The following is a 10,521-nucleotide window of genomic DNA, read 5'->3' as shown; positions in this document are numbered from 1 at the left end:
CCACGTCCTCTGTTCCCCACCAAGCCGAACTCCAGGGCTCTTCACACCTTGAGTTTTGTGACTGAGCGCAGCTGGCAGGGACCATGTGGCGGCTTCTGAGACAGAAGAGGAGAAAAGGAAGACAGAAGACCATGTCCCCAGCTGTCAGGAGCAGGAGGGCAGACCCTGACCCTAGCCTAGCCCAGAGCTGGGAATGGAGAGCTCCCTTTCAGCCTGGAAATGTGGCGAGGGCTCGGAGGAGCAGGCCACACCGCAGTGTGATCAGGATCGCCCCCTCCAGTGCATCGCCCACAGTCCTGAGCTCCGGGGACGTCCCCTCTCCCAGGAGACGTGTAGGGGTGGGGAGGAGTGTTCTCCCCTTTCCCTCCTAGGTCCAGCACACTGCAGGGGGCGTTGGGAGAAAGCTCTGACCCATCCTCCGGGGCTGGCAGCTGGGGGCCTGGTCCCCGGCCCCGGGCATCGGTGCCCAGGAACAGGTAGCAGCTGCACGCGTGTGGGTGGGAGGCGGCGGGTGAAGACGAGCTGCGGAGGAGCAAAGCGGGGTCAAGGGTGTGAAGTCGGGCTGTGCCGGCTTCAGCCCCGTGAGCAGCCGGGATCAGTGGAGGCCACGCCCCGCGGTGCACTGCACTTGGTGATGAGTTTATTTCACACTTTGCTTGTGTGCGCACAGAAGGGAAAGCGCAGGATGGCCGGGGCCCTTCACAGTGAGAGAAGAGAGCTGCCCCCCCCTCCAGAAACCCTGTCCTCGCCCTCCTCAGCCTCGGGGAGCCACAGATCTGTAGCCCTGGGTGCTGCCCCGTCATGGCCTGTGCCCCCCATGGGGGACACCCTCGCCAGGGGGTGGGGCCGATTTGCACGTCGCCCACATCCAGATTCCGGCAAAGATAACCTGGCTGCACACCACGCTGGCCACATACACAAGGAAGAACGTGTGGTCAGCGGCCACGGCCCAGCTCCTCCTGGACCCCTTTCCTCGTTTGGGGGTGGCTGTGGGGAGAGAATCAGCGAAAGAAGCTGTTAAGGGGCTCTTCGACACCCTCTTCCAGGGTGGGAGGGTGAACCCCAAGAGTTACCAGCCTATATTCTCCCTTCCTCAAGGATCTCAGCTAATGAGTTTGAGTGTGACCCGTCCGGCCACCTCCAGTGAAGGGACTGCCTTCCTAGAGAGCTCTGCAAGGCCCAGGGGCATCTCAGGGGTCTGAGGTCACATGGGCCTGTAGGGAGTCCAGGCTGGCTCCCCACTGCACACGTCCGCTTCTTCCTGGGGCCAGTACAGCCAGCAGAGCCGCCTACATACCCAGCTACCAAGGCACCGCCCGCCTGCCCCAGGCTCAGGCCTCGCCCCCCAAGGGGCCCTGCCCACCTGCAGGGTCAGGCCCTGGGTCATCCTTATCTCTCGGTTCTCCTTGGGGGCCTGGGCTCGTGATGCCCTTGTCCTCACGGCTCTGCCGGGCCAGCACCCCGGCCAGCAGCACCGTCTCCGTGGTGCTGAGGAAGAGCAGCAGCTGCAGCACGGTGAAGTAGTGAACTGGAGGCGGGAGGGGCGTCAGGCCAGCCGCTGCGCGGGGCTCAGGCGGGCGGGTGCCGGGCAGGGAGCAGGCTTACTGAGCAGTGGGTTGCAGGAGGAGGAGCTGGGCAGGCCCTGCACCAGGGAGGAGTGGAAGACCAGGGAGCTCAGCAGCAGCGTCACCTTGTAGCCGATGCGCTCGGTGGCCTGCAGGGGCAGCAGGCCCCCGCACACGTCCGCCAGCTGCAGCGCCTCCGCAGGCACCAGCAGCGCTATTATGGACTTCAGCGCCGTGTTCTTCAGGCTCAGCTGGAAGGGAAGGGAGGCGGCGGCGGGCAGCCGAGGGACGGTGTCCAGCCTCCGCCAGCCCTCCCCAGTCGTACTCACCATCACCTGGAAGCTGGGTACCTGGTGGTGGGGTATGACTTGGGTTTTCACGCCAAGAACCACATACTCCCTCTTGACGCTTACAATCTCATTGACCGCCTGGGCCTGGAACTCCAGCTCCGTCTCTGAAAGGGAGCGGGTGACAGGGTGACCCAGGAAAAGAGATCCTGCTGCCTCGATTTTGTGGGAATAAGGACAGACCATCTGGAAGATGTCTTCATATGGCTGGGGGATGAGAGTGGCCCCAAACCTCTCATAACAGCTCAGCGTCTCCGGCCAAAGGAATGGCCTTACCAGTGAAGAGCTGAGTTTTCGTTGTAAAAATAAACACGCTTTGCGCCGCTTGATGGCGGGGACCGGTCACAGACTCACCGCTGGTGCTTCATCTCACGGGAAGCATTAGGGCCTTGGGGCAGTGGCTGTGGCCTTTCATGGAAAGAAGGGATGCATGGGAGGGTGGGACGTCTCCCGATTTCGATGTCCCATGGTGGGTTTGTGGGGTTTTATGGGGACTTCCCTTTCTGTGACCTTCGTGACTGAGGCCACAGCACCCTGGACCTCTGGGCTCAACACAAGTAGCCCAGCTGCTACAGTTTTGCCTCGACTGTTGGGGTCAGTTGCTCTGGGGAGAGACTGAAGTGACCAGGCCCCCAGGATTGTGGGCTCATCTGCAGTATGCTGGGAACCGTGACCCTGAAGGGGGCAGTGGGTGGGAAACCCGCTAGCTGGAGTGGGAGGCCTCAGCCTGGCCTAGACTGGTCTGAACTCGGACCCCGGGGTCCAGGTCCAGGAGACAAGCCCCCTCCCCTCCACCCTGCAGCACCGGTGTTGCTGAGCGCGTAGAAGCTGAGGCTGCAGTCGCTCTCGTCTCTGGGGAAGCGGAGCAGCTCAAAGTCGCAGTTGGTCTCCGTGGTGAGAGCCAGGTTCAGCTCCACTTGGCCATCTTGCTTCACTCGGGCCTGTGGGCTCGGGTCCTTCCAGTCCACCCAGAGCCTGCAGGGGCAGAGAAAGGTGCCAGAGCCCCAACCCCGGGGACAGAGGACACTCCCTCCAGGTGGCAGCGGAGGCCACCAAGAGAGGAGTGCTCACTAGGAAGGCCTCAGGCTCTACATGGGGGGAGAGGAGGAGGACCACCGGGTCACTGGGCTGTGAACAGCCTCACTTACGCTTCCCGGATGGTGAGCTCCGGCGTCCAGAGGGAGTCCCTGGGCAGTGTGACCGCACGCCGCGAATGTGCACTGGCATTCCAGGCCAGGCGATCGTCCAGCCAGGACTGGGGCACAGGGATGCCACTGAGCCCCGCTCTCTGCATACCCATGCCCCCAGCTCAGCAGGGTGACAGCAGGGCAGCCGGTGCTCAGAGCTGGGCGAGCCACTCGTGTGCCGCCTCCCCCCGGGATGGGAGCTCACCAGCCTCAGCACCAGCACGGAGGACACAGTGTACCGCAGGATGTCCTGGGGAGAGGAGCAGCGGCGGCTGACAGGAGGCAGGAGGCTCCAGCACCACGGGGGCCGAGTCCTTCCCTGACTCAGCACTGGGGGTGCGAGGCCTGAGGGCACTTACCACGTTGAACACGTTGGCCACGAACACAAACGCACGCACTAGCAGGGGTGCGCTTCCGTTGCTCGGAATCTGCATGGCGTCCATAGCCTCCACGGAGGAATTGAGGCTGAGGGCGTGCAGCCAGGCTGAAGAGGGGGAGGGGAGGTTACCCTGTGCCCATCCCAAAGCCTACAACCTTAGCCATCCACCTACCAACCGGGACTCACGGAGGCTAGGCTCCTGCACTGAGGGCTGGGTGGTGCTGAAACCGAGAAGGGCGAAAGAGATCAGGAGCCAGAGAGCCATCCTCAGTGGTCTGAGCCGCCAGAGAGGGGCAGGTGCTCTGTCCAAGGACTCGGCCCCAGACTTAGCAACCTCCACCCAGTTCCGCAAATGCCCAGAGACAAAGCCCAGGGCCCAGCCCCACCCACCTTGCACCTGCCTCTTCTCTGTCTCGCTCCATTTCCACCAGCTGGAAACCAGTGTCCCGTTCAAAGCCCACTAAGGGAGCCAGGCGTGGTGGCGCACGCTTGTAATCCCCGCGCTTGGGAGGCTGAGAAAGGAGGATCGCGCAAGTTTGAAGCCAGCCTCAGCTACTTAGTGAGGCTCTCAGCAACTTAGTGACACCCTGTTTCCAAATTAAAAAAAAAAAAAATTAAAAAAGGGCCTGGGTCCTTAGGCAGGTTTCACAAGGTGCAGAAAAAACCAAAAGTGGCCTGAGACCTGGGTCCTGATTGGAGGGACCGAGTAGGGGACGGTGAGGGTCCAGGCTTGCCTCAGCTCCCTTAGTGGGCTTTGGTGGTACTGGGGATGGAACCCAGAGGCTTTCTACCTCAGGGCTGTACTCCCAGACCTATTTTATATTTTATTTGGAAACAGGGTCTCTTAAGCCGGCTGAGGCTGGCTTCGAACCTGCTCAATCCTCCTGTCTCAGCCCCTCCCCCCAAGAGTGAGGATTACAAGGGTGCACCACCATGCCCAGCCCTATTTTTTACTTGTTTTGTTTGTTTGTTTCTTTTTGGTGGTATTTGGGATGAAACCCAGAGGCCTTCTACCTCCGGGCTACACTCCCAGACCTATAGACCTATTTTTATATTTTTTATTTGAAAACAGGGTCTCTTAAGCCAGTGCGGCTGGCCTCAAACCTGGGCAATCCTCCTGTCTCAGCCTCCCAAGCACGGGGATTACAAGCGTGCGCCACCACGCCCGGCTTACTTATTGTTTTGAAAGAGGGTTTTGTTAAGTTTCCAAGGGTCTGGCCTTAAACGTATCTCTGCCTCCTAAGTACAAGGATTACAGGTGTGGGCCGCCACATCCATCAGTACTGATCCGATCTTTGGCTCAGAAGCTCTGGGAGTAGGCAAACCCAGGGACGGGTCGGGGCCAGCTCATGAGCACAGCCCTGGGGTATTCCTGTTTTCCCACTGGATGCTCAGCTTGCCCCAAACCAGCGTTTTGGGGAAGGGCGGGGCTGGTTGAAATTTCTTACCTCCAAGTAGAAATTGGAATGCCAGAGACCTGATCCTGCCCAGCTGTAGCCAGACAATAAATTGCCAAGGTCAAAAGTGCGCAGAAACCAAGAAGGACTGTCCAGACTCGGGCCCAGGAAGCCAAAAGCAAGCGAGGACCCAAAAGGCACTTGAATACTCCAACTGTCACAGCCGACCTGATCCAACTCAGAATACATGCCTCTGGCTGGGCACAGTGGAGCACGCTTGCATTCCCAGTACTTGGGAGGCTGAGACAGGAGGATCACAGGCCAGCCTCAGTAACTCAGGCCCTTTGCAACCTAGATCCTGTTTCAAAATAAAATAGAACTGGAGGTGTAGCTCAGAGACAGAATACGCTGGGGCTTAATTCCCAGTAGCCCCCCCCCCCGACACACACACCAGCACAAACACAGAGCCTTTGGTGGTCCTCGGTCCCCCAACTTCAGTTAGGGTTTTTATTGTTTTTGTTTGTTTGTTTGTTTTTTAACCAGGCTGCATTATTCCAAAAGCTCAGCGAAGTAGCACCGAACATCCAGCAGCAGGGGCCGCCCTGTGAAGTCCCAAAGCAATCTGGAGACACAGAGGTCACCGCAGGTGAAACGGTGTGCAAATTTAATCAACGAAACGAACAGTCCTCAACCTGCAGCCTTTTGGCATCGGAGGCACCCCCTCCCCACGCACACCCCGAGGTGCCTGCAGGGCGCATTAACCGTCGGGGCACCTCGCTCAGGTCGCTGGACTGAGCTCCAGCAGGCCTGGCGGAAGCCTTTGCAGAAGTGCCAGGAGGCCAGCGCGTAGACGATGGGGTTGACGCAGGAGTTGGCGTAGGACACCAGGTGCGCCAGAGGGAGCGCAGGTGCACGCGGAGGTCAGGCCGAGGACCAGCACCGGCAGCAGGTGGCTGAAGAGGAAGGTGCAGAGGTTCATGGCGTAGCACGCTCCACGCGGGGTGGCACACGGTCAGGTTGGCCAGCTGCGACTGGCGGTAGTAGCTCAGGTAAGGCCCCGAGAGCAGCAGCGCCAGCCCCCAGATGAGGCCGATGGCCGCCAGTGCGTTCCGGGGCGTGCGCAGCTCGCGGGAGTGCAGCGGGTAGCGGATGGCCAGGCACCTGCGGGCCAGATGGAGAGGGTGGGCGTCGGGTGAGCGGGCGAGCCCCTGCACCCCGGCCCCGCTCACCAGGAAGGTCCCGCAGGCCAGGTTTGCCCAGGGCGCCCGCCCGACGACTCAGTTGAGACCAAAACGTGACCCAACCCGACAGCAGGAAGGGCACCCGCTTGCAATCCCCGCGCTGGGGAGGCGGAGACAGGAGGATCGCGCAGGTTCGAAGCCAGCCTCGGCTACTTAGCGAGGCTCTCGGCAACTTAGTGAGACCCTGTTTCCAAATAAAAATATAAAATAGGTCTGGGAGTGTAGCCCAGAGGTAGAAAGCCCCTGGGTTCCACCCCCAGTACCACCAAAATAAATAAATAAAAGGAAGGGCTCTCCTCTGCCGACATACTCCACCCGGGAAGGCACCCCAAAGCCACCTTGGCTAACAGTTGGAGAATTTGCTCTGGGGCTCTGGGAAGCTGGTACCCAGGAGGCAGAACCCGGCACCTGAGGCTGTAGGGGACAGCCTGGAGAAGACAGGGACATGCCCAAATGGGAGGCTTAAGGGAACGTGGCCACACCTCCAGGGGAGGCCCAGAGGTGTGGGGTAGACCTGGATTTCCTCCCAGGACCCTCCTGAGATCCTTTCCAGCCCCACCTGAGTGTGGCGTTCTCCAAAAGGCACCTTTCGCTGTACTCAGGAAGAAGGACCCGAGGGGTGCTCCTCTCCCAGTCCTTGACCCCATACCCACCACCCAGAGGTGGGGGATTGTAGAGCTGGGACGGAGCTGGGGACTCTCCAGCACGCTCGCTCGGACGTTGGCGTGCGTGCTTGCCACGGACCCACGTTGCACAGTCCAGCCCGGAGCCGACTGCGTCAAACCACCAAACCAAGGCCGGAGGCGAGCGAGGCCGGGGCGCCAGAGATGGGTGGCGTTAGGAGACGCAGGGTTCTGTTTACGCCCGCGATGACGGCTCTGGGCGAGTCCCCTCGAACTCGATCTCTTCTGCAAATCGGGCACTGCCATCTCTCCCACCCCGGCCTCACAGGGACAGTAAGCCCAAGCGCGAGGACGCGCGCGCAATCGCTGGGTATGGAGGACACCTCGGTGGGGGTGGGCGGCGCTGGAGAGCCGAGGTCTCCAGCCCGAGGACGCACCCAACCGAGGACACCGCGGCCCCCCATTTTTAAACCCCTCTTTCTCCGCGCCCGCCCGTCTTTCAGTGCCCCCGGGCCCTCAGCCGCCTTCGCGTCTTCTCCAACCCGTGGGTGCCCGGGATGCCCAGCTCCAGGGCGCTCGCTCACCTACCTGTCCAGGGCGACGGCGGCCAGCGTGAAGCTGCTGGCGTGCATGGCGAGGAAGACGAGGACGTGCACAGCTTGGCAGAGCACCCGGCCGGACGCCCAGCCGTCCAGGGTGTAGATGGTGGCCTGGAAGGGCACGTGGCACAGAATGAAGCACGGGTCGGCCGCGCCCAGCTTGAGGATGAGCAGGTTGGTGGTGCTGACCGCCTGGCCGCCGCGCAGCAGCATGGCCAGCACCAGCGCGTTGCCCATGGTGCCCACGAGGAAGATGGGGGCAAAGAGCAGGGGCACAAGGGCCGAGCCGCCGGGTGCGGGGCCAGGGGAAGAGCGAGGGCCCGCAGCCCGCTGGATGCCCTGGAGAAGGGAGGCCGCGCCCGCCCAGGAGGGGAGGAGGCGACCGCAGGATCTTCCCAAAACTGGCCAAGTGGGATGGCTTGCCAGGGCGCTCCCCGCCTCGTCCACTTCCAATTCCTGGGAGCGTCGGGCTCTCAGGAACTTGGTGAGTAGTGATGGGGAAACAGAAAAGAGCTTTTTTTTCTTTCTCTTTTTATTTATTTATTATTATTATTATTATTATTATTATTACTAATTTTGTGTTTCTGGGGATGGAACCCAGGGGCATTCTACCTCCAAGCCACACCTCCAGCCCTATTTTTTATTTTGAAACAGGGCCTCACTGAGTTGCGAGGGCCTCACTAAGTAGCTGTGGCTGGCTGCGAACCGCGATCCTCCTGTGTCGGCCTCCCAAGTACTGTGATTAAGAGTGTGCGGCCAGGCTTATTGTTTATTATGAAACAAGGTCTCACTAAGTAGCCGAGGCTGTCCTCCAACCTGAGATCCTCTTGTCTCAGCCTCCCAAGTACTAGAATTACAGTCATTCAGCACCAGGCAGGAAAGGAGGTTTCTGAAGGTATCTTAGATTCACCTCTTTCTCTTCTCATACTCACTGGACTTTCCCCCACCTATTAAATCAGTATTTGTTGAGCATCTACTGCGTGTCAGCCTCCGTCCTTGGTTGCTGGGCCTCAATTCCTCAGCTGTAGTGTGGGATGGGAACACTTCCTTCTTAAAGGGTTCCAATGGTTTTTTTTTGTTTGTTGTTGTTGTTGTTTTGTTTTGTTTTTGTTTTGTTTGCAGGTCTGGGGATGGAACCCAGGGACATTCGATCTCTGAGCTACACCCCCTGCCCTGTTTTTATTCTTTATTTTGAAACAGGGTCTCACTGAGTTGCGAAGGGCCTCGCTAAGTAGCTGAGGCTGTCCACGAACCGCGAACCTCCGGTCTGTGCTTCCCGAATGCTGGGATTACAAGCATGTGATACTGTGCCTGGCTTATTCTTTATTTTGAAACAGGGTCTCAGAGTTGCAAAGGGCCTCGCTAAGAAGTAGCTGAGGCTGTTGGTGAACTGTGATCCTCCTGTCTCAGCCTCCAGAATGCTGGGATTATAAGCGTGCGCCACCTCACCTGGCTTTTAGTCTTTATTTTGAATCAGGATTTCACTAAGTTGCCGAGGCTGGCCTCCAGGCTGAGATCCTCCTGCCTTAGCCTCCCAGCTACTGGGATTACAGGTATGCATCTCCATACCCTATGAACGAAATCTTTTCCACTCTATCCAAAGGGAAACTGAAGAAATTCAAAATGGCAGAGTTCCATATTCCAGCAGTGTTTTTCTGGGTGGTGTTTAGGTCGCAGTATTTGTTAAGTACTTACTTTGGCATCAAGCGTTTGTGACAGTGGGCCATTGCTGTGTGTATAGGATTGAGGCTTTCTAGCTCCCTGGGTCAGAAAATCACTACCTGCAGCCTTTACAGCTTTGGGGGCCATTTAACTGGTTCCAAGCAGGAATGTTCTTTTTTACTTTGTCCCCAGGCTCTCAAACTCTCAGAAACCCACTCACCAGCTTTTCTTGGTAGGGAAACCTTGTTCATACCCCTACCCTGCCTACTCGTTCAACAGAAAGTTGATAACCGTGGGGTTTGTGAGCTGCTCCTCTTTTTGGTACTGGCAATTAAGCCCAGGGTCATTCCACCTAACTACATTCAACCCTTTTTATTTGTATTTTGTGTGGTACTGGGGATTCAATTTAGGGGCATTCTACCTCTGAGCTGTACCGCTGTACCTCCAGCTATTTACGGCTATTATTTAATTTATTTATGTGTGTGTGTGTATGTGTGTGTGTGTGTGTGTGTGTGTGTGTATGTGTGTGTGTGTGTTTTACTGGCAATTGAGCCCAGGGCTATTCTACATCCTAGCTGCACCCCAGCCCTATTTTATTTATTTATTATTTATTATTTTTGCAGTACTAGAGAAGGAACACAGGAGCATTCTACTCCTGAGCTACATCTCAGCCCTGTTTTTTATTCTTTATTTTGAAACAGGGTCTCACTAAATTGCAGAGGGCCTGTCTTAAGTAGCTGAGGCTGGCTGCGAACCTGCACTCCTCCTATCTAAGCCTCCCAAGTACTAGGATTACAAGCATGAGCCACCATGCCTGGCTATTTTATTTTTAATTTGAAACAGGGCCTCACTAGGTTGATGAGAGTCTCACTACTTGTTAAAGCTATCCTTGAACCTGGGATCCTCTTGTCTCAGCCTCCCAAGTACTGTGATTACAGGCATGCACCACCATACCTATATTTTATTTTATTCATTATTATTTTATTTTGTGGCACTGAAGATTAAACCCAAAGGTATCATACCCCTGAACTATACCCTCAGCTCTATTTTATACTTTTTTTGTTTTGTTTTTGCAGTATGGGGGATGGAGCCCAGGGGCATTCTACCTTCAAGCTACACCCTCAGCTCTATTTTTTATTTTATTTATTTGTTATTTATTTATTTATTTTTTTGTAGCCAAGAGATTTATTGGAGGGGCGGACATGAAGGGAAGAAACAAAGAAAGAGAAAGAAAGAGAGAAAGAGACAGAGGGGGAGAGAGAGAAAGAAGAATAAAGGAAGAGCTTATTTTGAGACAGGGTCTGAGTTACAAAGGGCCTCACTAAGTAGCTGAGGCTGTCCGCAAACCGCGATCCTCCTGTCTCAGCCTCCCGAATGCTGGGATTACAAGCATGTGCCACCATGCCCGGCTTATTTATTTATTTATTTAGCGGTATTGGGGATGGATTATTTTTTAAAGTGTCTCTAAATTATTCCATGCTAGCCGGGTGTGGTGGCACACGCTTGTAATCCCAGTATTTG

The 10,521-nt window shown here is 57.0% G+C and overlaps 2 protein-coding genes across 2 annotated transcripts; both read right to left on the bottom strand.

Annotated features, from left to right (window-relative positions):
- Positions 1-176: 176 nt before the first annotated feature.
- Positions 177-3,900, bottom strand: ZACN (zinc activated ion channel; the record flags this gene model as incomplete). Its single annotated transcript, XM_080714138.1, has 12 exons — positions 177-187; positions 293-522; positions 813-987; positions 1,364-1,528; positions 1,606-1,816; positions 1,895-2,019; positions 2,718-2,887; positions 3,061-3,167; positions 3,305-3,349; positions 3,459-3,583; positions 3,665-3,699; positions 3,869-3,900. The coding sequence occupies 12 exons, from the start codon at positions 3,898-3,900 to the stop codon at positions 177-179; spliced, it is 1,431 nt and encodes a 476-aa protein (XP_080570264.1).
- A 1,524-nt stretch (positions 3,901-5,424) lies between these two features.
- GALR2 (galanin receptor 2) lies at positions 5,425-9,251 on the bottom strand (the record flags this gene model as incomplete). The annotated part of the gene is given in 6 exon segments (XM_080714137.1): positions 5,425-5,497; positions 5,609-5,771; positions 5,803-5,855; positions 5,857-6,036; positions 7,328-7,677; positions 9,243-9,251. Coding segments are annotated over 6 exon segments (828 nt in total).
- Between the last annotated feature and the right edge of the window lie 1,270 nt (positions 9,252-10,521).

Source organism: Muscardinus avellanarius (genome assembly GCF_963383645.1).
Source record: "Muscardinus avellanarius genome assembly, chromosome: 16".
NCBI lineage: Eukaryota > Metazoa > Chordata > Mammalia > Rodentia > Gliridae > Muscardinus > Muscardinus avellanarius.
Note: the sequence above shows the minus strand (reverse complement) of the source record. Positions and strands in the feature narration are given on the sequence as shown.